At 32.9% G+C, this 26,211-nt stretch overlaps 1 protein-coding gene across 1 annotated transcript; it reads left to right on the top strand.

Annotated features, from left to right (window-relative positions):
• Nucleotides 1–10,621: 10,621 nt before the first annotated feature.
• LOC134691541 (uncharacterized) lies at nucleotides 10,622–14,313 on the top strand. The gene is made up of 2 exons (XM_063552108.1): nucleotides 10,622–10,691; nucleotides 12,344–14,313. Exons 1-2 carry the CDS (start codon nucleotides 10,622–10,624, stop codon nucleotides 14,311–14,313), a joined length of 2,040 nt encoding a protein of 679 aa, XP_063408178.1.
• The last annotated feature ends 11,898 nt before the right edge of the window (nucleotides 14,314–26,211 follow it).

The following is a 26,211-nucleotide window of genomic DNA, read 5'->3' on the forward strand; positions in this document are numbered from 1 at the left end:
ACTTCTTCAATCTCGAAAAGCAAAACGGAAAAAATAAATTATGGAGTCGAATTAAAACAGACAATGGACATTTTAAATACAATATAGACGAAATACTAAATAAACAATTTAATTCTACTCAAATTTATTTAGCTCCGAGGGATGGAATTTGGAAAGTGCTAAAGATTTAACCAGTCACATAGAAAATAAAATAAACGATGACGACAAAAAATTATTGACCGTGATATTACCGCGGAGGAAATAATGAAAGTTCTAAAAATTATAAAAACAAATAAATCCCCAGGGGAGGACGGGATCATATCTGATATTTATGTAATATTTTGGAATATCATACAAGAAGAATTTTGTACGTTATTGCAAGAAATATTTAATGACAAAACAATGTCGGATTCGCAATATAAAGGAGTTTAATCATTATTATTTAAGGGCAGGAAACGGGAAAATATACGTAAGTGGCGCCCTCTTACACTTCTGAATTGCGATTATAAAATTATAGCTAAAATACTAGCAGAAAGATTTAAAATAGTCCTTCCTAAGCTTATACATCCAGACCAAAAAGGGTTTGTAAAAGGCAGACATATAACGGAAGCAAATAGAATGATACAGGATATCATAAAATATATTGATGATGAAGATGAAGATGATATAATTGTCTTTTTAGACCAACAAAAGGCATTTGATAGGGTGGAACGGGGATGGCTTGACTTCGTTATGAAGGAATTTAATTTTGGGGACAATTATCGTGGTTGGGTTCAAATGCTTTTGAAAAGTGCAAAGACGTGTATTAAAACAAATGGCTACGTCTCAAAATATTTTTCAATTTCTAGATCAGCCAGGCAGGGTTGTCCTGTAGCCCCCTTTTAATATATATTACAGGCAGAGCCCTTGGTCTGTACAATAAGGGCAGAAAAAGACATTCAAGGCATTATATTGCCTGGGGAAGAAAATAGGGAGCTAATAGAAACCAAATTAAATATTTTTGCAGACGACAGAAAATTATTTAATAAAAATGAAAGTTCTGTAATACAAATCTTTTGAAATATTAGACAAATATGAATAGGCATCGGTTCTTAAATTAATTACGAAAAGACTAAGGGAATAAATATTGGCGCAAATAAACGCAAACGACCTACTTTTAAAAAGATAAGCTGGACAACAGATAACATAAAAACACTAGGTATTCACCATGGTTATAACATTGACAATGACAAAATTTGGAAATCAATATTTGAAAAAGTACAAAATTGTGAACACGTCTAGAAAAGTCGAAAATTGACTTACTCTGGAAAAGTCCTTATTGTTAAAAAATTAATTATATCAGTGTGTGGTTATGAGTTAGAGATAAGAGGTAAACCCGAAAAATACAAAAAAGAATTGAAAAAGATAATATTGAATTTTATTTGGGATGGGAAAGTAAATCAAGTAGACCGGAAGGTTTGTTGTTTAGATGTTAAAAAGGTTGGCATGGGGATGGTCAATTTAGATAGTTGGATAAAAAGTAAATATATCAAATTTTTATATTCGATATTACATAAGCCATTATCTAGTTGGAATGCAATAGGTAAATTTTGGTTAAAAAATGTGATAAGAAATTTGAGGATGAACTTTTTCTGTGTAAATGTTTTGACCTTTCAGGTCTTGAGATAAAAAACCTACCACATTATTACAAAAGCGCATTACATCCATGGTCAAAATTGGCAAAGATCACACAGGGTATATTTAACGAAATGAAAGTAAAGAAACAGCGATTATTTGGAAACTCAAATATTTTATTTCAGGGCAAATCTTTATTTTATTCTTCCTTTTCAAGAAGTCAGATCAAAACTCTTAGTGATATATGGGACAATAATACCAAAGATTTTAAATCGTGCAACGAAATATATAGACAATTAAAAGATAAACGTTATTGTAATCAAAAGTTCCATACCACAAACATTCATGCAGATTTAAAAAAAAGAAGGATGATCAACCTGCTTTAAAAAGCAACAAAATAAAAATTTCTGAAAACCTTGAATTTCTAAATCCAGACAATAAAATCATTAAAAACAAGGAACATATGTTCAATTAAACATTAACATAACTGAGACCCCTAAGTGTCAAACAAAATGGGAAAATTTGTATAGCGAGTATATAAATTGGGAAACAATTAGGCTAAATCTAAGTAAAATGAATGTTAATAGAAAATTTGAAGAATTTCAATGGAAATGTATACACAGGATTATACATACAGAAATCCAACTAAAAAAATTGCGCATGTCAAATGGAAAATGTCATTTATGTGATGAAATTAATAATATTGAAACTCTTGAGCATTTATTTTATCAATGTAACAATGGTAAACCATTGGTAGAAACGGTTACTATATTTACAACTTTGTAACTTTATAAACGACGAGGTTCTCGTTGAAAAAGATATTTTATTGGGAATTGGTACAGAGAATTCGAGTAATTTCATTGTTAATTCAATAATACTTTATTTCAAATGGCCTAGTTGGAAAATACGTAATAACTGCAAATTCGATAAAATTAAACTGAATGTGCAGTCTATACAGGCTATGCTAAAAATGCACATGAAAAACGAATTAAAATTTCTTCTGCTACGCTCGGATATAAAGTATATATGCAAAACGAAAAGTAAACTCTTTATCGAATAAATTTAGGAAGATGTACTTAGTTCTACTGCTCTAAACGAAAGGTGTGTTCAATTCCATATATACTTATCTTAATGTATGGTGAACACTATGTGATTATAACAGAAAGAAAAAAACAATATTTTTTATTGTAATTATTATTTGAATCTATGCCTTTGCATATTAGTTACATAAGTAAATTACCACACATATTATCCTTCGTAATACATGTGTACTCATCACATGTGCTTTATCCTTTTTTATAATCCATATATATATATATTAAAGAATACTTTAAAATTCTGTTCAATCACATCAAAATTATTCAAGTCAAACTATAACGTATTTTTGCAATCAAATTTTAAAGTATTTTTAGTATAAATCAACACATGTTTTGTTCAGTGAACCGGATATACGATAGTGATGTGATACAGTGATCTTATTAGGTGTGAAAATCAATTGTAATGGTTATTTAAATATATTTTCCCTAGTCAAGTGAGGCTGTAAAAAAACAGGGCCCCTAAGTATGCGACCTGGGCTACCTAGGTATTTGTATAACAGGAAATGATTGAATAAAATATTTGTTATCGTTAAAAAAAAAAAAAATATTCGACTGCCTGTCAAATGATTGTAATCTTTATTATTTGTGATGTTATATAACATATTAAAAAAAACAGTTTACGAATAAAAATTAACGGCCTAATTCATGTACACAATAATAAACGAAAAACACGTTTGGTATACCACTATCGGACACAACCGTTTTGGGAGGAGACACGTACATAATACCGGGGAATAAAATATTTGCGGGAGTATACCATTAATCTCTTTCGATACAAATATGTAGGAAAACTCATCAGATCGTTGCAAATATATATTAGAAGAGGTGGCATTGATACCAATGATGTAATCTCAATCCAAGTCAAATTTTTTAAAAGTTAACCATTATTGTTACATTGATCATGTTGATGTTTTTGTTCATTTGTGATTTCGGGTCCCTTTGTAGCTGACTATGTAGTATGGGCTTTGCTCATTATTGAAGGCGGTACAGTGACATATAGCAGTATGGAACCGAGATCCCTGTTCTTTGTGTTTTTCTTCAGAAACGTTGTGTGTACTAAAAACAACAGTGGTTTGTGTTGATAAATTATTATATGCTGTATTTCTAATTTTAGATTAACAAATTCAACGATTTTTTAATCATATATTACGTAAACTTCTGTTTATTTGACTCATTCTTTATTTAAGGGGAGTTCCCAATCCAGAGAAAAGCGGTGGGGATTACAACTATATGCTCTCAGTCAAACGCATTGATGGTAAAAAAAGGGGGGCCCTCCCCCAACGCCCTGGATCCACCACTGAACAGTGTATCAACTATGTTTTCTATTAAAACATACAGGTTAATCTTTGGTGAATTTTACATTAACCTTGATTGTTATAAAAACAATTTATATTTAATCAAAGCATCTATTGAAGGAATCGTGATTTTTAAAAGTGTGAATAGGAGGGTGTCTTCCTCCTATTCCCACTTTTTATAAATAGTATTCCTTCTATTCCCACTGGCAAATAACAATAGATGTTTTGATAAAAAAAATGTTTTTATAACAATAAAGGTTAATTAGAATTACACCTAAAATTTACCTGTATTTTTTTTTAAGCATAACATATTTGGTACACTGTTTAGGTATAATACAGATTTATTTTTTATTTTTTTAATCTGTAATCTTAAACTTTTGTCTGCTGTACTTATAAATCATGATATAAATAATATTATAACCAAGTATAATAAAAAAAGATGTGGATTAAAGGTATACTCTAAAATGCAGCATACATATTTATTGGCATCAATGCAAAATGCTATTTCTTCAACAACACGCAATGTATCTGGAGAAAAGTACAAGAAACAGGTCTTCAGATTTAATACAAGGATGACAACAATACTCATCAACTAGTATGCCGTGCTGCTGTTCTTCCACTTATACCCTTTGCTGAGATTGCAAATGTGTGGTTAAATGCCCTAACAGACATATATCAGATTGATACAAACATCAACTACACAGCAATTACACACTATGTAACAACATATTGGGTTAAACAGAACAGTCACCTTTGGAACCACTACTTAACATAAGAACTAAGGACAACAAATCATCTAAAGGGATGGTACAGCAAGCTGAAGAATCATGGCATGCATCCACATCCAAACATTTTTAAACAAATTAAACTTCTGAAATATAAGGAAGCCTTCAACGCCCTGACCATGATCCAGTATGCACCCAGGAAGTCACAACAGTAGAGTTTGGTGATACAGCCCCCCGCCTTCTTCACGTGGAATGGATTGATAAGCTTTAATAGACTTGTATGCAGTGATTGTCTAATGTTTTTGCTACAATGTGCCATATTTATTAGTGCTGTTGTATAATTTGTTTTTATATTATGCTTGCTTGAATCTACAGTTAAATTTGTGTTATAAAAGTAATAAAAATAATTCATTTAATTGTTTTAATTTCTTTCATATTTATTTTGTTTAAAAAAAAACGAATTCATAGATGCCAAAATAACTTATTTTGCTCACAAGGAAGCTATTAAATAAAGAATTCCAAATGGTGAAGTTGAAATCATCTCGTCGTACACTTTACGGACGCCATCACGAGTTGGTTGACCGCTATGGAATAACCGTTTCACAAATGATATCGGATATGTTCCGTACGTCGTAACTACAATTCCCTTCCCTTGCATGAATGTGTCTTTCCGAATTAGACGACTTACCGGATTTGTAATCACATAATCAATACGACGGGTGCCACATGTGGAGCAGGATCTGCTTACCCTTCCGGAGCACCTGAGATCACCCCTAGTTTTTGTTGGGGTTCGTGTTGTTTATTCTTTAGTTTTCTATTTTGTGTCATGTGTACTATTGTTTTTCTGTTTGTCTTTTTCATTTTTAGCCATGGCGTTGTCAGTTTGTTTTAGATTTATGAGTTTGACTGTCCCTTTTGGTATCTGTCATCCCTCTTTTATTACCTGTTATAATAAAAAAAACATTGGTCAATTACCAGTTGATTTTAAAATGTTTGTATAGTACCATCCTTTGTTTGCACAAGTTTTCCTTCAATTCCCACATGAAATTTTACCTTTTCTTACCAGATTTATAAAACATGGGAATAGAGGGAATGCACCTTTATTTTAAGTAATTTTCATTTAAACTAGTTTGATATCTGTTTACAAAGCCTTCATATGGTACTGTGTTGTATGTGCTTTACTTACTGTTGAAGGTGGTATGGTGACTTTTGGTTATTTATTTCTGTTTCAATCGTGAAGATTTTTCTCATATCATAAGTTTCACTCATGTCCGTCAGTACTTTAGTCGTCACAAAGTTGGTTTCCATTTTCTAATTTTAGTTTGCCTCAACCAAATGTTATGAAACATATACACAATGCTTATTACAACAAAACAGAGATCAATTTGAATTCAGTTGGCCTCACTTTAAATGTTCCGAGTTATGCTCGTTTTGCGTTACTTTTCTTTGTTTTATACTTTAAAAATTGTTCCAACCGATAAACAGATCAGTTTCATATGTGGATCTGGGGAGGGGGGTTGGGGGGCTGCCCCATCCATATTGTGGAAAAAATTGGTTGCTCATAAAGGGAATCATTGAAGTGTGACTGGAACGCCCCCTCCCCCTTTACATACAGTTCTGGATCCGCAACTGAGTTTAGAACTGTATAGTCAACCTTAAATGACCTGGTTAAGTGAAAAAAATTCTAAAAGTGACCATTTGATCTTTCAGGAAAACTTTTCTGCAGCCCTTATTTCTGTCATACATACCATATGATATTTTTCGACTTTCTTGTATTTATTTTTATATCATTTCTGTTAATATCAAAAAGAAGATGTGGTATAATTGCCAAATTGAAACAACACTTCACCAGAGACCAAAATGACACAGAAATAACTATAGGTTATCATATGGCAAAGCCAATGCCGCATAGTAAGCAATGAAAGGTCCCGAAATGACAATGTAAATCAATTCAAACAAGAAAACCTATTTATTTACAAAAGTGAACGAAAAAACAAATATGTAACACATAAACAGACAACGATCACGGAATTACAGGCTCCTGACTTTGGACAGGCACATACATAGAGAATGTGGCGGGATTAAATATATAGCAGTATACCAACTATATATAAATTAATCCCCAAGAAAATATTTAAATAGATAAATTAGTTATGATTAAGAATTTGACATATTGTGTAGACACCTATAACTACTAGTATTGTTGCAATCTTAATGTTGCCAGCAATTTAGAAAGTTAAATAAAAGTTTCACTTTCCAATCTTAAACTCTCCCCATTTTTTTTCCCATTCTTCGTTCAATAAATTGTTTATATTTAATTTTAATTTGTATACTTTTTAGGTCACGGATAAAAGTGATTTTATTCATAAAAAAGGGGGAATATTCCGGTTTTCAGACATTGCTTTGAGCAGTTATGAGCAGTTATGAAACTTTAGTGACGGGTTTTAAAATATATCTATTAACATAATCTCTCTTTAGTTTTTCACAAATTTGTGATATTACATTGAGAAGTTATTACATTTTTATTATTTTTTGAAAAAGCTACGGGCATAACATGTGCTCATGGCGCAGCTGTTTATTTCTAATTTATGGAATTACACCCCTTTCAAAGTCGAGGATAAGTTAAAAGTACATTTGAACCTTTCTGAGGTAGTTAATGTACACCTTAGCTGTGCATGATCCTAATCTAAGAACGATTCAAACAAAAGCTACCAAACCTCCAATCCTCCCCAAAAATGCAACAGTGTATATATTTGAATTTGTTGAGTCTTTTCAATGGGCAAAGACAGTCATGACAGTAATGGGAGTGAAACAAAGCAAAGCATGCAGTTATATTCCCATTAGAAAAATGAACATTATTAACATAATTATATGTAATTTTTTAAATAAACTATATTATATATGATTTTATTGACTGTTATGGGTGAAATTTGTTACAGGGGCAACTGTTGTAATAATACTTAATGATTGTAGTTAAGAGCTTATATATCTTTCAATGTATGTCTTTTCATAAAGGTTAAGAAACAATTCCGAACATTCCCTATACTGCAGAATTCAACAAATAATAACTATGTTTCAAAGGAGAAAATACGTTAACATGGTGATAAAATTCAAGAGAGCCCCACACAATGTTTTATTTATTTTGGTCAGATAGTATTTAAACTTTGTTACTACAATGCAAGCTTTGATTAACATATTTCTCATTTTTGGAAAAACACACGAGAAAATTTGTTAATTTCACAATACTTCATGATTCCGAAAAAAATGAATGTTTTTAGTATTTTTTAACAAAACATCTAAAAGTCGGGATTGAACTGCAATACTAACTAAGCTCTGAAGCTAAAACCAAGCTATATCGATGTTATACATGTATATGAAATTTCTGAAAATAAAATTTATTCTATTCATTATCATTATTCTATTCATAATCAGGCTCTCGGACCAAACGTTATCTTTTCAAGATTGTACATATATGATATTTTTTAAAATAAACCTACCCCCCTTTTTTTCCTAACCTTGGGTTCTAACCCCAATGTTTCATTATATACTACATTTGTTGAACCTTATGAAAAGAACAGAAAAGACTGTGAGTGAAGCAAAGCATATTCTAAACTGTTTCTCCCTTCTCGTTTTTTGTATTGATTGGACTGTTGGTTTCCTTGTGTGAATGGTTTACACTAATATGTGCTGGAACCCTTTACAGCTTACTGTTCGATGTGAACCAAGCCTCCGTGATGCTGACCGTTCTTTGACCTATAATTATGATAAGGATTTACTTTTACAAATTGTGACTGAAAGAGTTGTCTCATCGGCACTTATGCCACTTCTTCGTATTTACATGTACAAAGACAAAACTTAACAGAAAACGATTGAAAAACCCGAAAATTTAAAAAACAATAAAATTTATTATAAACTACCGAATGATATTTCGTCATCTTCATCTTAAGTAAACGGACTATGATACTACAGAAGGCGATATATGGTGGAAGATATTAGCAAGCAAAATTGAGGGAATTGTGAGCACGAAAATTACCACAAACCATCATTATTATATACCTTTTAGGAAATAACTGCTGGCCAATAAAAAAAAATATTTTCTAAAATGGCTGTTTTCTTTGGTTTGAAAATACTGATTTTTTCTGGAAAACTTTCCTTTGGACTTCTTTTTGTGAAAACCAATTACCAGGTTTGGTGGATACCTTCCTAACATCACATATTTATTAAAAATGAACGTTGGACATATCCAGTATTTGCGCATGCGCGCAAATGTAACAAAATTCTTTCGAAAACATTTGACCTATTTACCATATGGTTAGTGTTTTTGGATTTCTAATAATATAATGAATTGGTTTAATAACGTTTTTCAAGGTTATGATACACATGTGTTTAACACTTTTGCTCATGTGCGAACTATTTATAGAAATCAAGAGCGATTTGCATACACTACCAGGCAATTCTCATGTACTCGATGGTCAAGGCGAAAATGTGGTTAATCCCGGATAAATATTAATTGCAACTGTAGATCAGCCACTTTTGAAAATGCCTAAGCAAATTCAGTGGGAATGGCCTGATTTGTAAGGAAAAGATATGTGTATAGTCTTGTTTGATGGAGTGCACATTGAAATGACTTGTTGTAAAATTCTGGGTGATATATTGCGTAATAGGGGATGGACATGTTGTCTTACTGAAGCCAATATTGCAACACCAAGAACGGCAGATTCTTTTTATGTATGTTCAAATGTACCTTCAACTAGACAGGCGCTTGTATTTTGCTTGAATTGTTAATTTCGGATTATGAAAGCTAAACTCAGAATATATAATACTGTCATGACTCTGTAGCGTTCAATGATTTAAAAGACTGGTGTAAGGAAAAATGTTTATCTCGAACACAGTTTAATTCCTGGCGTTCAATTATAAATTAAGAACCTCATCTGATTTTAGTATTATGCTCATTTCATGAGTGAAATTTTGTACTTTTCAAACAGTCTATATAAAGCATGATAGCGTATTGTTTTGATCGTGTAAATTATGCTCGATTGCTACCGACCCGTCTCCGAGATATGACTTCCCGTCCCGCACATCACGATTTTATTTTGAAAAGGATAATTTCACTGTACGTAAGATCAGCGAATTTCTTTCTTATAACACAATTGATCAGACACAAAAACAAAATCATGCAATTGTGAAGGGCGAATGGATGGTTGCTGGACCAGGAGTCAGTATACTAGAAGATGAATTCTACAACAGACCAACGACATAATGAAGACTTTACGAAAACACAATAAGATTTCTTTAAACAGCTTTAAAGGCTTTGGAAAGTGATGAATGAGTCTGGAAATTCATTTATAGAACAGTCGTCAGATTTAAAACAAAATACACCATTTAGAAAATATTGTTGATTCGGAAACAGGTAAGATATGTAAAATAAACTCAAAGATATTGGTCCAAACAATACGAAGATCTTTTGAAGCAAATGCTATACGAAGTAGAACCTGCTTTTTATAACCAAAATAAAATTAATCTGGAAACGTCTTTATCAAAAACAAAGTTAGAGAACCTTAAAAGTGATTGCGATATCTTTCCAAGACTTTTCATTTTTTTATCACAGTAGACAGTTTTCTTGGAATATTTCTTTATCCATAAAAACTAACCTGCTCCTCTGTCTTTATCTCAGGATGTCACTTGAAATAGTGGTATTAAATCGCTGTAAATGGGTTTTACTTGAAACATTCTGCGATTTGCTGATCCAAATTCGGACGCATTTATCGTTGGTGGGGAAGCAATTGTTTATTCTAGGTCACAAAGTTGGGCAAAAATATTTGATGATTATGCTAATGATGTCATACTGCCTTATATAAAATATTGCATCGATAAGTATTCAAAAGTAGACATTGTGTTTGATGTTTACTAAATGAATAATTTAAAGGCTGTGCCAAGACAAAGGCAAGGTTCTTGTGCCAGATGGAAAAATGTTAGTTCTGGTAGAACACAAAGGGTTTGTAGTAGTTTTCTCTGTGAAGATGACAACGAAACGAAATTGTTCAAGTTTCTTGCTGACAAAATTGCTTCTTAAGAGACTTAAAAAAATGTGTATGTTACTCATGGTGAAAATATTCTTTGCAATTTCACAAAGATACTTCCTATCTATCCCCAGGTAATCATGAAGAAGCAGAAACACGAATATTTGTCCATGTTCGGCATGATTATGAAAAGTGTTGTAAAATGTAATTTTAGGTAGTACTGACGCAGATGTAAAAGTATCAAGATTTGCATCAATCGCAAAATCAGGTAGACCAAATTGTTGATAGTTTATGGCAGGAATAACGACTTCTGATGGCTTCCTGTACGTGACATATCAAATGCGTTTGTTCCATGTGTAGCTGCTCTTTCTTTCGCCCATGCACTCAGTGGATGTGGCGCTTTGTCGAATTGTCGTGAGAAAGGGAAGAGGTCAGCTTGGCTAACAATGTAAGGTTTTCCAGATGTAAAGGATTTTTTTTGTGGCTTAAGTATGAAGCGAGACACGATGTGAATTGTTTGCCTGGAAGCGGCGGCATTGTGATGTAATTCCGCCTACAAGAGGTTCTTTTCCAGAGCACATCACAAGAGAAGTATATCAAGGAGGAATTTCTTGGGCTCAGTCTGATTCATGTATTCGACAGGTACATGTTACAAGTCATGATCACTGGAGTTGGATGAAAGGAAGACTCAATGACAGTTGGAAACCAAAATGTACTTCTTTGACTGCCGTTTCATCTCGTGTCAGGAAATTTTGAAATGCGGAGGCGAAAATCCACCTGTGTTGGTAACTGTAAATGCTTTTGTTCTGGCCTTCTTTGTACGGGTTGTATAGGCATTTATCAGATAATTGTAAGATAAGCAACCTGTCTTTCTAACCAAACTCGGCATTCAAACTTAAAAAAGAGTGTTATCACTTGTTAAGTTGATGGAAATTAATAAAAAAAAATATTTGCCACGTATTTTCCGCCATTTTTTAACCGGAAGTCACTATTTGTTTTCATTTATGTGTTGTTTTGTCGTACTTAGGAGCTGTTTTGAACGTTTCATCATATCTTACATTGGATCATACCTATAACACATCTTTCAAGGATTTACATCCCTTGTAAAGTTGCTTAAAAGTATAAAAAAAGAAGTTTTTGACTTTTTGCCGGCATTTTGAAACCGGAAGTCACCTTAAGTTTCATAAATGTATTGTCTAGTCGGAATTTAGGGAACTGTCATTTAATTTTTATCAAATCTAACATTGGATTTACATATAACACACCTTTCAAAGGATTGACGAATTATTGCCAATTTGTAATGTCGCCATTTATGAAATGTGAAGTGGCCATTTTGAAAAAAAATGATTTTTTTTCTGGCCAGCAGCGGATTTCTTTTCAGTATAATTTAGTCAACCTTTATACCAAATTTCATGCTTGTATCACGATTTGCACAATAATGTCAATAATATCTCCCACTAATATCCAACAATACTGTTTTGTGCAATTGGTGGTAAGACGTTTTTTTGTCATTATGTAACGGATCTCGGGGCTATACCTATGTATTACGAACGTCATTACACGATTTAGATATGAAGAAGTGTATTTACATATCTTTTTTTTTTATTTTTTAGAGCATTTGTCTTGGACTGAAAATGATTCTATAGAAAACCAATTGGTTAACCACCTTATAAGAACAATAGGTACTGAAATAGACATACGTAAAAGACAAATACTGTGTATTTTAAATGATAAAATATTCAATGCAAAGCACGATAATATAATACAAATATCAAGTGGGAGTTTAGCAGAAGGAATGGATTTACCCGGAAGTGACATCGATATGATGTATGTCGATGATGGAGTAAACGTAACACAGATTGAAAGGAATATTAAACATCAGGTACAACGTACTGAAGTATTTATGGAGACAGATACTGATCATCCTGGATTTACTAGACTCAGATTGGTAGCAGCAGGGAAAACAGGAAATATTTTTCTATCTAATGAATGTATTGTCAAAACACAAACAGGTCAATATTTATCAACGACCAACTTTGTAAATCATATGAAGCAGGGACACAAGCAGGAGACGTTGTCTACACACGGTCCCTGTTTATCAGATAAAAATCAAACTATTGATTATGCATTCTGCCTTAGAAGTAAATATTTGCCCTACCATGTTATGCCATGGATATTGCGTTATCGACGGCAATGGCCCCCTAATGTCATTATTGACAGGATAGTATATTACGGTTGTTTGTTAGTACCTATTGGACCAAGGAGTATGCCAAATTGTAATTTATTATGGAGAATATCTTTCTCTGTGGCAGAAAAACAACTTGTCCATTCGTTTAATTTCACCCAACTCTTGTGTTACGGTCTTCTTAAATTAACATTAAAACGTATCGTAAACACAAACAACGGTGTGAAAGATTTGTTGTGTTCTTACTTTTTGAAGACGGCTTTATTCTGGGTCTCAGAGGAAGTTGATATTGACACTTTTCAATTACCTACATTGTTTATTTGTTTTTATCTCTGCCTAAATAAGCTGATGTCATGGGTAAACAACTGTTACTGTCCGAACTATTTCATACCTGAACAAAACATGTTCTTAGGAAAGATCAATACATATAACAATAACTCATTAGTCAGTGTACTCAATAGTATAAAGTATAGGGGTATCAGGGGATTGATGCAGAATTTATTTCATTATTATAAATGTAATATTAGTTGTTATCCGCCGTATAGTGACACTAGAGAACAATCGATACTAATGTTAGACTTCCTGTTTTACAGATTTTTTGGTATTATGGTGACTGATACGGAAATAATGTCAAATCTTACAAAAAAATATAACGTACTAACATTTATTGAATCATTACAAAGTTCTGAATCGTCTACATTTAATATCGGTGTGTGTAAGTTTCATTATGCGTCTATCAGTCAATATGCAGCACAAATGTTACCACCACCGAATACAAATTATAACATACACACAAGGTATCATAGACATTTACATGACAGTAAACAGAGGGATGCCGTGACAGGTTGGTTGTTGTACGCGTCGTTTTATTATGTAACAGAACAGTACAATGTAACACTCAGACTTACGGAGTATGTGCTATCAAAATGTTCACCTGATATGTTGTGGATGAGCCAATTCTTCCACAGTGAAGAAGTTGTAAATAATTACAGACATCATGTACATTATTCTATGTCATTGAATGCAAAGATGAAAACAGCTGTTGCATATGATTTATTGTACTTACAACACTTATCAATAATACCAAAAGAATTATATTTGGAGGTAGAAGACGCGTTCTTCATCATACCACCTGTAATAATGTCTCACTGTCTACGATTTCTATGCTATCATCATATTGGTGATAATATCAACAGACAACAGACATTACGTCAATTATCTTTAACAAGAGCTGTGACGACTGATGTATTATCTAATACATATACACTAATTGGTGTATGTTGTGAAATATCCGGTGATAATGACGCAGCTTTTCGTTGTTATAATGACGCTTTGCAATGTGATTATTATATATGTCCCTCAGCAGAAAAAAGGAAGTTAAGACTGTTAAATATCTAAATTAAAGGAGATCGCTACGACATTTTAGTCCTCACTTTACTGCGTGCAGTGATCTATATAGTTATTCTCTTAGGTAAACAGCATTTGGTCATCTTCATGTACCAAGGCCAAAGTCTGAATACTTCAAAAAGACTTTTCAATATTCTGGTCTTATCATTTGGAATAATTTGCCAAATGATATAAAGGATTTAAGACATATAAAAAGCTTTACGATGAAATGTGCTAATCTCTTTATCATAAAACAAAATGAGTAGACAAACTTGTTTAGGACCTTCTTGCCATGCTTGTTCTACAGTCTGTTTTCATGCTTGTATATATATATATATATATATATACGTAATGGTGTACATATGTATTTGTTATTGTTCTATATGCATTGATTGTTCCATTAATTATTCATTTAAATGTGTGAAGGCCTTGTATGAGATTAACAATTGTATGTTAAATGAGTTACCTTCGTTAAATAAAGAATTAATTATTATTATTATTATTACTAAATTTGTTTAAGGTGTTATCAAGCTGCACCATGTAAGAGGTGTTAGTCTTTCTTAATTCAATTACATCGCACTAAAATATTGAATTGATACAGTGTCGATGCAACCTTATACATGTTATATGTACGTTTTTATGATGCAAAAAATTCAAATATATGAGGGGTTTTGCTGGTATAAATCCATCTTCTTTTTTAGATATAGCATCCCGCTATATTCACATTATAAACCAATTATTCACAGTAAAACTACAAATTAAATCGTAATTGATTAAATGCACTTGTTGAATAACAGCAAGGCTATAACATTTTACATTAAATTATGCCAAGTTTTATCAGACATGTCAGAGCTCAAACACCATTTTCCTGACAAGTCTAAAACATTTATTAGGTCTGCTGAAACAAACTAAAACAAAACAAACACACACAATGGCTACTGCTACCGAGAGTGAGAGCGAATTATCGGAATCTGTAGACAATTCAGACACAAATACATTATTAAGTGAAATGGACAGCCCTTCATGCAGTTACTGGGACTTTCAAAACCAAATTCAAGCACTAGATATATATATCCCTGTAAATGTTCACAAAATCAAAAACAAAGTGCTACAAATGAAAATCAAAAGCATCAGAGAGTGACTAGTTCAGAAATGTGACATAGACTCATCCCTTCAAGAGCAACTTTATAACAATACTTCAAAGAAAACAAAGTATGATTTTAAAATGTTTCAATTGTCCTTAAGATCAAAACATGATAAAAAAAAGAAACATTGAACATATACCACCACAACAGCTGGACAGATATCTTAGTTTTTTCTTTCTTAGCGCCCCGAAAGAAAAACAAACAAATTGTGCTATTGAATATGAATCATTATCCGTGAAGTCATTACAGCAGAGCATTAACCGACATTTTAAGGACAATGAGTATGAATGTAATATTATAACTGATCATGAGTTCAACAAAAGTCGTCAGACTCTGAGCGTAAAGTTTAAAAACTTAAAAATCACTTGGTCGTGGTAAGAAACCCAATGATGCAGACCCGTTGACAGATGACGATCTCAAAACATGTTATATGAAAACAATTATGCGATCAAATAGCCCTCGCTCTCGTATGAAAGCAATATACATCAATTCCAATTACCATTGAGGTTAAGGATGAGTAATTGAACATTATAATTTATGTTGGGGTCATACATCACTAAAAGTTGACACAAATGGAGACGAATACCTCCAGTATTATCCATTAGGCAGACAAAAACAAGACAGGGTGAAAATATAAAATCTAAGAAAATCAGGACTTATCGCAGTAGAAAACAAAATTGACAGCACCAGATGGCCTGTGTTTCAATATACACTTTTTCGACAAAAAAGACCATGTAAAGACGTAGGATGATCCGATTGTCAGTTGGCCAACATCTATAGAAACACAAGAAAAAATAATATTTTACTAAAACAAAACTAAACAAAATCAAACAAAACTAAACTTAGTTATAACATGCAAATGAATACAAATGAACAAAATAAACAACTGAAATGTTTGTTAGTATTAATTGAAACTAATAGAAAAAAATGTCTCTTCTAATCTGCTACCGTACACTCTGTTTGCGGTCAAGATCTAGGACGTTGGTTGGAACATCAAATACTTCAAATTGAATTATTCTAAACTTTCACTATTTAATATTGACTTGTATCCCTCTAACATGTTTAACCCCGCCACATTATTTATGTATGTGCCTGTCCCAAGTCAGGAGCCTGTAATTCAGTGGTTGTCGTTTGTTTATGTGTGACATATTTGTTTTTCGTTAATTTTTTTACATAAATAAGGCCGTTAGTTTTCTCGCTTGAATTGTTTTACATTGTCTGATCGGGGCCATTTATAGCTGACTATATGCGGTATGGACTTTGCTCATTGTTAAAGGCCATACGGTGACCTATAATTGTTAATGTTTGTGTCATTTTGGCCTTTTGTGGATAGTTGTCTCATTGGCAATCATACCACATCTTCTTTTTTATATTGTATAAACTTTTAACACCAATCAGATGTATGGCTCACTTTATATTCACTTATTAAATATAGATATAGGAAGATGTGATGTGAGTGCCAATGAGACAACTCTCCATCTAAATAACAATTTAAAAAGTAAACCATTATAGGTTAAAGTACGGTCTTCAATAATTCACTAATTGCATAGCTTTTATATTAATATGCCACCTCCGGTAAACCAAACACGGACTTCCGGTAAAACTAATACCAACTTCCGGTGAAACTAACCACAGCTTCTATAAACACAAAAACGTAATTTCTGCCAGATAACATATATATATTGGCCGTTGTATGATACGTTGAACTAAACCTCACAACTGGTATTTGGGAAGATCTGTGTCAATAAATGGGACGTTCGTTATCCGACCATTTAAACGTTGCCACTCCAAAACTGAACATTAAACTGCATGGACCAACCCCTGAGCAAATTCATTATATTGTCCTGTGAAACTCCATTTCCTGAATTGACAATTCTGAGGTATCACCAAATATAAGTGAACTGCAGCAGACTAAATGTCTTTTCACATCAAAATCTAGGTGTGCTCTGCCGAACCACTTCACCTGTATGGAAAACCATGTGCTACTTGTCACATGATTTTTACCTGCCGCGTAAATGAATGAGTAGGGTGCCAATCGGGGTGCAATTTATACATACCTTTATAAACCATGACAATGAGATAGTGAGCTGTCTTTCATGAATTACTGTTTATGAATAATAAGCAATTAATAAATAAAATATAAAAATCACACAATGAAGTTCGTCACAAACCAGAACCCATGAAAAAAGAGGATTCCCCTTTTTTATATTCAGGCTTCAACGTTTCAGGATAATAACTATGAATCAAAAATTCTTTGGTACAAAAATCTCAGACTAGGAACTATATCAATTTCTTAAATAATAAGTGATATTGCCACGAAAGCACTACCCAATAACAATAAAAGAGTCGTACTCCAAAACAAGCTTGGAACAACAAAAACCCATCTTTAATGCTTTTTTCAACAAGATAATTACAGCATCCTTCAGTTACTAAATCAGGTAATAAAGAAAATACCTCACCAGTATTAGAGACAATAGCATCAACACAGACTCAATCAACCGTTAGTAACAACAGAAAACAGTCAATTTACAAAGGAAATTCTAATTTTTCAAAATTACATCCCGCAATGAGTGGTATTTTCACCAATGCAATATTCCAAGGTGGAATTTTAAATTTGTCCTTTAACAATTGGACATCATCGACTTCAGATCAACAACTATTAGATGACAACAAAAAGAACGAAATAAGCGTCTCTGCATACTTGACAGTGACAGTGATAGTGATTTCTAAAACATAATAATCATTCCATTTATTTATTGGTTGCTGGATTATCCAATATTTTCATTACTCGGTATGCTTTAACAATTTTTTAAATTTAAATGCAATACATATCTGATTATTATCGTATTTTATGTATCACATCAATTGCTAAAATAATATGAATTTCTCCAGATGCTACATGTATAAAATACTTTTGCTTTAAGCAATTATGATTTAATGTATTTGCAAAGAGAGCAAATTAACCAATAACAAATCATCTTGCATATACACCTATTATTACTAGCTTCAATTTATTTCATAAAACCTGAAACCAGTCTGCAAATAACAAACAAATAAAAAGATGCAATATAAAAACACCAATACAAAAGATTATCAAATCGAGATGAAAGCAAATTTACGTGTATATGGCCTTTAACAATGATCAAAATACATACTGTGTAGCGAGCTTAAAACAAAACCCCAAAACAAAAAAACAAACAACAATTAAATAATGACTACAAATTTTTGCTCGCCTAAATTAAGGGTGCCAGCATGTCCTCTTTTTATTCAAAATACTGATACTAACAAAATTTCAGTAGTTTTGATGCCTCCAGTTGACCTGTACAACAAAATTATTTGACCGCATCCACCAAAACTGACCATATATGCACTTTAATTTGTAAATCTATATACCCGCATAGTAAATCAGCCATATTTTTTATGTCAGGATTCAATGTATAATACAATCATGACAATGGACAGCAAAATTGCAATATAATAACAACAAATTTTTGTTCGCATAAATTTAGGATACCAGCATGTCCTCATTTTATTCAAAATATTGATACGTAACAAAATTTCAGTAGTTTTGATACCTCCAGCTGACGTGTACAACAAAATTATTTGACCGCATTACAAAAACTGACCATATGTGAACTTTAAATTGTAAATCTATATACCAGCATAGTAAATCAGTCTTATTTTTAATGTCAGGATTCAATGTATAATACAATCATGACAATGGACAGCAATATTGCAATATAATAACAACAAATTTTTGTTCGCCTAAATGAAGGGTGCCAGCATGTCCTTTTTTTTACTTAAAATACTGATACGTAACAAAATTTCAGTAGTTTTGATGCCTCCAGTTGACTTGTACAACAAAATTATTTGGCCATATTTTTATGTCAGGATACAATGTATAATACAATCATGACAATGGACAGCAATTTGCAATATAATAACAACAAATTTTTGTTCACATCAATTTAGGATACCAGCATGTCCTCATTTTATTCAAAATATTGATAGGTAACAAAATTTCAGTAGTTTTGATACCTCCAGTTGACTTGTACAACAACATTATTTGACCGCATTACCAAAACTGACCATATGTGCACTTTAATTTGAAAATCTATATACCCAGACAGTAAATCAGTCATTTTTTTATGTCAGGATTTAATGTATAATACAATCATGACAATGGACAGCAATATTGCAATATAATAACAACAAATTTTTGTTCGCATAAATTTAGGATACCAGCATGTCCTCATTTTAATCAAAACATTGATACGTAACAAAATTTCAGTAGTTTTGATACCTCCAGTTGACTTGTACAACAAAATTATTTGACCGCATCCACCAAAACTGACCATATGTGCACTTTAATTTGTAAATCTATATACCCGCATAGTCATGATAGTAAATCAGCCATATTTTTTATGTCAGGATTCAATGTATAATACAATCATGACAATGGACAGCAATATTGCAATATAATAACAACAAATTTTTGTTCGCATAAATTTAGGATACCAGCATGTCCTCATTAAATAGAGTCATTTTATTCAAAATATTGATACGTAACACAATTTCAGTAGTTTTGATACCTCCAGTTGACTTGTACAACAACATTATTTAACCGCATCCACCAAAACTGACCATATGTGCACTTTAATTTGTAAATCTATATACCCGCATAGTTAATCAGCCATATTTTTTTATGCCAGAATCAATGTATAATACAATCATGACAATGAACAGCAATATTGCAATATAATAACAACAAATTTTTGTTAACATCAATTTAGGATACCAGCATGTCCTCATTTTATTCAAAATATTGATAGGTAACAAAATTTCAGTAGTTTTGATACCTCCAGTTGACTTGTACAACAACATTATTTGACCGCATTACCAAAACTGACCATATATGCACTTTAATTTGTAAATCTATATACCAGCATAGTAAATCAGCCATATTTTTTATATGTCAGGATTCAATGTATAATACAATCATGACAATGGACAGCAATATTGCAATTTGATAACAACAAATTTTTGTTCGCATAAATTTAGGATACCAGCGTGTCCTCCTTTTATTCAAAATATTGATACGTAACAAAATTTCAGTAGTTTTAATACCTCATGCTGACTTGGAAAACATAACTATTTGACCAAAACTGATCATATGTGCACTTTTATTTGCAAATCTATATACCCGCATAGTATTGTACCGAGCGCCTTAATGTCTTCTCCTGGTGCTCCTGTTCACATTTTAGTAGGACCGTAAATGTACACGTAATCAATAATATTGGAAAACTATTAATGCAAAAAATATTCTGAATAAATTGAGAATGTCCGAATTTCATCTCTTTATTCATAATAACAGTCACATCATATATAGGAGTTCATGATGGTGTACGTGTAAAACAAAACTATTTTGCCACATCATCAAAGTACCAACGAATCCGTACCAACACTGACATGTCTGAATTCATTTGTACTATTTACGCTGAACGGGTCGTTGTCGACCTGGGTACTCCATCAACGTAGTAAAAAGTATACGAGGTTCTCTTCTTGGAATCTATTATGTCTATTGATTGATTTTGTTTATAGTTAAACGACAAGTGGAAACTATTTCATTAAAATGCGCATTGAGTATAATTTTAGGACGTCCCATATAAATATCGGCAATGACAAATCTGACGAATTTGACGAGATTGTTGATAGTTTTACCACACCGTATGCTTACGGACACTGTACAATTTCTGTTAGAATATTCTGCGGGAAATAGAATAGTAAATCCAAGGCAAACAAGTTGAATATCAATGAAATATCCATGCAAGTATAAATTTATGCATAAAGTGAAATTTAGGAAGGGACAGGTAAACAACGGGGAACGAAGTAACGCAGACAATGTTGCCGATATCCCGTGATATAAGAATATTGTTCCGATGCGTTGGATAACCTTTCTATCCGCCTTCTAATAAAAAAAACTCTGTGTGATCGTATAGCCATTTTTTATTTATATAAGAATACATGTATATCAAATAAAAGAGAGCATTTGTATAATATCTAGTAGAGTCTAGCGAGTAAATAATAAATGATATCTGTGGATAAACCATGCGAATGTTGTTTACATATTTTATTGAAAGCTCAAGTCTGATAAGAAAATTCTTATAACGATAATCTGCCATAAGCAGACCTGTCCTCAGGTCTGGTCAATAGCAGACTTGTCCACAGGTCTGGTCAAAAGCAGACCTGTCCTTAGGTCTGGTCAGGAGCAGACCTGTCCACAGGTCTGGTCTGAGGCAGACCTGTCCTCAGGACTGGTCAAAAGCAGACTTGTCCACAGGTCTGGTCTGGGGCAGACCTGTCCTCAGGACTGGTCAAAAGCAGACTTGTCCACAGGTCTGGTCTGGAGCAGACTTGCCGATAGGTCTGCAGCAGTCCTAAAAATGCAGACCGTAGGTCTGGTCCACCGACGACGAAGTTAACTTGCTTGACTGCTTAAAAATTCTCAAGTTAACTTAGAAAGCAGTCAACAAGTTAACTCTAAGTTAACTTTTGTCAAGGTTAGGACCGCACCCATCTGTAATTCGGTCTAGTTTTCTACAAATATCATGCATATTGATATAAAATATCAGTTGCAAGTAACAATGTGAAAACTGGTGTAAATCATGATATTTTTTGCTATATCAAAGACAAATCCTTGGCTATATGTACATTGCTTATTCACATGATATAGACTCAAGAAGGCAACACATTAAATGATTAATACATGTTAAACATGTTATATTCCATTCATAGTGTTAACTGTTTCAGTGTAACTAAGTTAGGATTTGAACCTAAGGCCTTCCCATAAAGAGAGGCTCTGACCCCTGAGACACCTAGTTGAATACATTTCTCCAAGAATCATAAAGACGATGTATCTTATAATTTAACTCAAAGTTACGAAAAAGATTAATGTTCAAGGACTAACAGTATGCAGCTAAGCAGTCTTTAAAAACATTTAGAAATTCAAGTGATCTGGTTCTGTTATTGTTCCTTTATTTTACCAGGGAAGAAAGTACCCGCGGAAAATATGTTATCCTCAATTATAGCATAAGGCAAAGTACTTATAGGAAATGGTACCCTATAACTTGAACCAAATACTGTCCTAATTCGTGGAAGTCGCGGATCCCGCCATTTAAAAAAGGGGGGTTCCCAACCTAGGACAAAAAAGGGGATCCATCAATATGTCCCCATTCAAATGCATTGATCGGACAAAAACAAGGAGGAGGGGGGGGGGGGGGGCTTTCAACCCCCAGAACCACCCCTGGTTCCGCCAATGAAGTATGTTCAAAAATAACACCTACCTTCCAAAGGACAATTTATACATGTTATAATACCTGTCTTTTTAAATTACATTCTCGTAACTAATAACAGCTATATGTACTCTCAGACTTGATACAAACAGCATTTTGATGCGATCTTGCTGGATTTCTTTAGTGTCGCTTATGCTTAGCAGTTGATCAGCAGTCAGCGAATAGAAATTTTCTTCTTCTGGTGATATGAAATAATTCGATCTTTCAATCTATTGTAAAGGTTGTTTTTTGTTTGTTTGTATGATCTTCAAATAGTATACATCAATATATGCATTATATATATCTAGTTTCATCAAAGACACTCCGGTAATAATAATTCCCGCAAAATTATTAAAAAAAAAATTTTGATCAAAAACATTGCTTTGCAAGATGATGAAAATGTTATGTTAATGTGGATTGTATAGACACGCGACAGAATATGAAGCTTAAAGTCTCGTTCTCTACGCTCACTCGACCTTTAGCTTCATATTCTGGCTCGTGGGCGTATATTTTTTTTAAATCTTTTTATCTACAACCAGATATTATGTACGTATGTTTGTTGTTTTTACAAAGGGTTGTTATTTAAATATATTTTTTATTCAACATTTCTTTAAGAAAAAATGTTTCAGAAGTGAAATAAAGATTTATATTTCAATAAAAATAAGGGTTTAAAATAAATTCTACATTGAGTTTTAAACAATTGATGTATGTTTTTGAAAGGTACTTTTTGTACTAATGTTTCAGCTTGAAGTAAACAAAACTCTTTTTTGCTGCCAAAAACAAACAAACACAAATGAACGGTCGATACCTCACGAGAACCGTTTATCTCATTTGATGAAACCTAGTCTTTATTTTTTTTTATATTGTGCATTGTTGTGTCGTATGAACTATTGTTTGTTTGTTTTTGTTTTTGTTTTTTAGCCATGATGTTGGTTTTTTTTAATTTTCGATCTATGGTTCTGATTTTCCCTCTGGTATCTTTCGCCCCTCTTTTGAAAGTTCTAAAGATGACATGAGTACACGCCGGATTTGGATGTTAAGAAACACTAGACGCTTTCTAAACCTTTCAAATCATGTCAGCCCAAATTTGCTTTGTAATGCTCGTACTATCAAATAGGTTCTCCAGATGGTACCGCTGCTTTCATCTTATAAACCTCACGAGTTGACTAGGATGTGTAAATATATGTAGCCCTTGGTCTTCTTAAACCATCAGTCAAATCGTTGCTAAATGTATTTGTTCATTTGTATTTGCGGGATGTATAACAACACGTCAATTTTCAGCCAGAATGAGAGTTTGAATCGTTGCTACCTGTAGAAAGAGTGCAGTTAAACATCATTGCCTTATTCGGAAAAGGTATTTGTAATCCTGTTTAATAACGATGGAATATTGAAAGTGTTAGGACAAATTCATGATATGTGAATTTTACCATAATACTATATTTAATTTTATCTTACTGATCTCATTGTACTACATGACTGATAAATCTACATGGCAGACAGCATTACCCGACAACCGCAGAAATCAACATGGCAGAGAGAATTTCCCGACAACCACAGAAATCAACATGCAGACAGCATTACCCGACAACCGCAGACATCAACATGGCAGACAGCATTACCCGACAACCGCAGACATCAACATGGCAGACAGCATTACCCGACAACCGCAGACATCAACATGGTAGACAGCATTACCCGACAACCGCAGAAATCATCATGGCAGTCAGCATTACCCGACAACCGCAGATATCAACATGGCAGACAGCATTACCCGACAACCGCAGACATCAACATGGTAGACAGCATTACCCGACAACCGCAGAAATCATCATGGCAGTCAGCATTACCCGACAACCGCAGAAATCATCATGGAAGACAGCATTACCCGACAACCGCAGAAATCAACATGGCAGACAGCATAACTGACAACCGCAGATATCAACATGGCAGACAGCATTTTCCGACAACCGCAGAAATCAACTTGGCAGACAGCATTACCCGACAACCGCAGAAATCAAAAATAGTACTTTGACAACATGTCTGCATACTGTCCAGTTGTCAGTCTATATTGAGTACATTAAATAATAACACTTTAAGAATTAACCCTTTTGTTAATAAAGGATCAGTTGTTTTAAGTGTTGGACTATGAATTAAAGTATAGCTGTTTATTCCATAGATTCTATGAAAAAATAGATTTAAGCAAAACTTATACTCAGAAAGCTGACAACGAAGACAACTAAATCTGAGTTCACTACATGTAAAACATTATAAATAGGTCGATGCAAACAATCCCTAAATTAACAATGATACATGACGTGAAACACAGAACAGGGCTGTTAAACTTTGAATACACTGCTCTGATTAAATCACGTAAAAATTTGCATAATTTATCTTTTTAGATTCATCATGGACACAGATCACAGTATCCACGAAAGTGACAATACAGAGCATATGCATGAAATAAGAACAATTACATACTGGAAGAAATATGAAGAAAAATATGTCCTTATCGTGGAAAGCGCAAATACACACCGTTGGTTTACCAATTTAATATTTACAATTAATTTTTATGAAGCGAATATCAAGTATAAATCTGACAGTTTAACAAATATAACCCTTGACTCGTCTGAGGTCTAATAATGGATCAACGAAATGACACATGATAAGAATCGAAAGTCTAACTCGTTATGAATGTGAAATCTTTCCGTTTCAAAATGTTACAAAACACTCAACACTATTTTGACAATTGATGATATTAAGTTAACACATATTATACAAATGTAATGTATGCATAACCATGCGTCTAAAGCTAAGTAATGTGGGCATAAGAAAGTTGAAAACGGAAGTGAATGTCCAATAAAAGCCAATGAACCAATATGGAAAACTGTATTGGCCTTGTCCGAAAAGCAATATAAACTGTTGATTTCTATCAACAGGCAAACGCAATCAGTATTACACATGCTGCTATATTCGTATTTAGGATGATTGTATATATCATTTATACAGATTGAAGTAATGTTTTATACTGTTATACGCAGCAGCTTTTCATCTCTTCATCATATATATATCTTCTGAACAACGAATGGTTTGTTTCTTTTTTGTTTGTTTCAGCTTCTTCAAATGTCTGCTTCAAGTAACTCATGCTATATTGAGTTAGAAAGAAACAATTGTTTATCTAAAATTCAATAGTTTTTATTTTGCAATTTTCGGGGCTTCTTAATAGTTGACTTACTCGGTATTTGTTTTCCAATTGTAGGAGGCCTAACGATTCCTATTGTTGTTTAAATTGTATGTTATGTAGTGACGCTTTGAGAGTTTATTCATTGACAATCATTCCACATCTGTAATGATTATAAAAAATGTAACAAACTGCTTAATCTTGGTTGTTAAGTATGGCTCCCCCTAAGAATCATACAGATGGGGATACAGAAACA

This window comes from Mytilus trossulus, chromosome 11 (assembly GCF_036588685.1).
Source record: "Mytilus trossulus isolate FHL-02 chromosome 11, PNRI_Mtr1.1.1.hap1, whole genome shotgun sequence".
Classification (NCBI taxonomy): Eukaryota; Metazoa; Mollusca; class Bivalvia; order Mytilida; family Mytilidae; genus Mytilus; species Mytilus trossulus.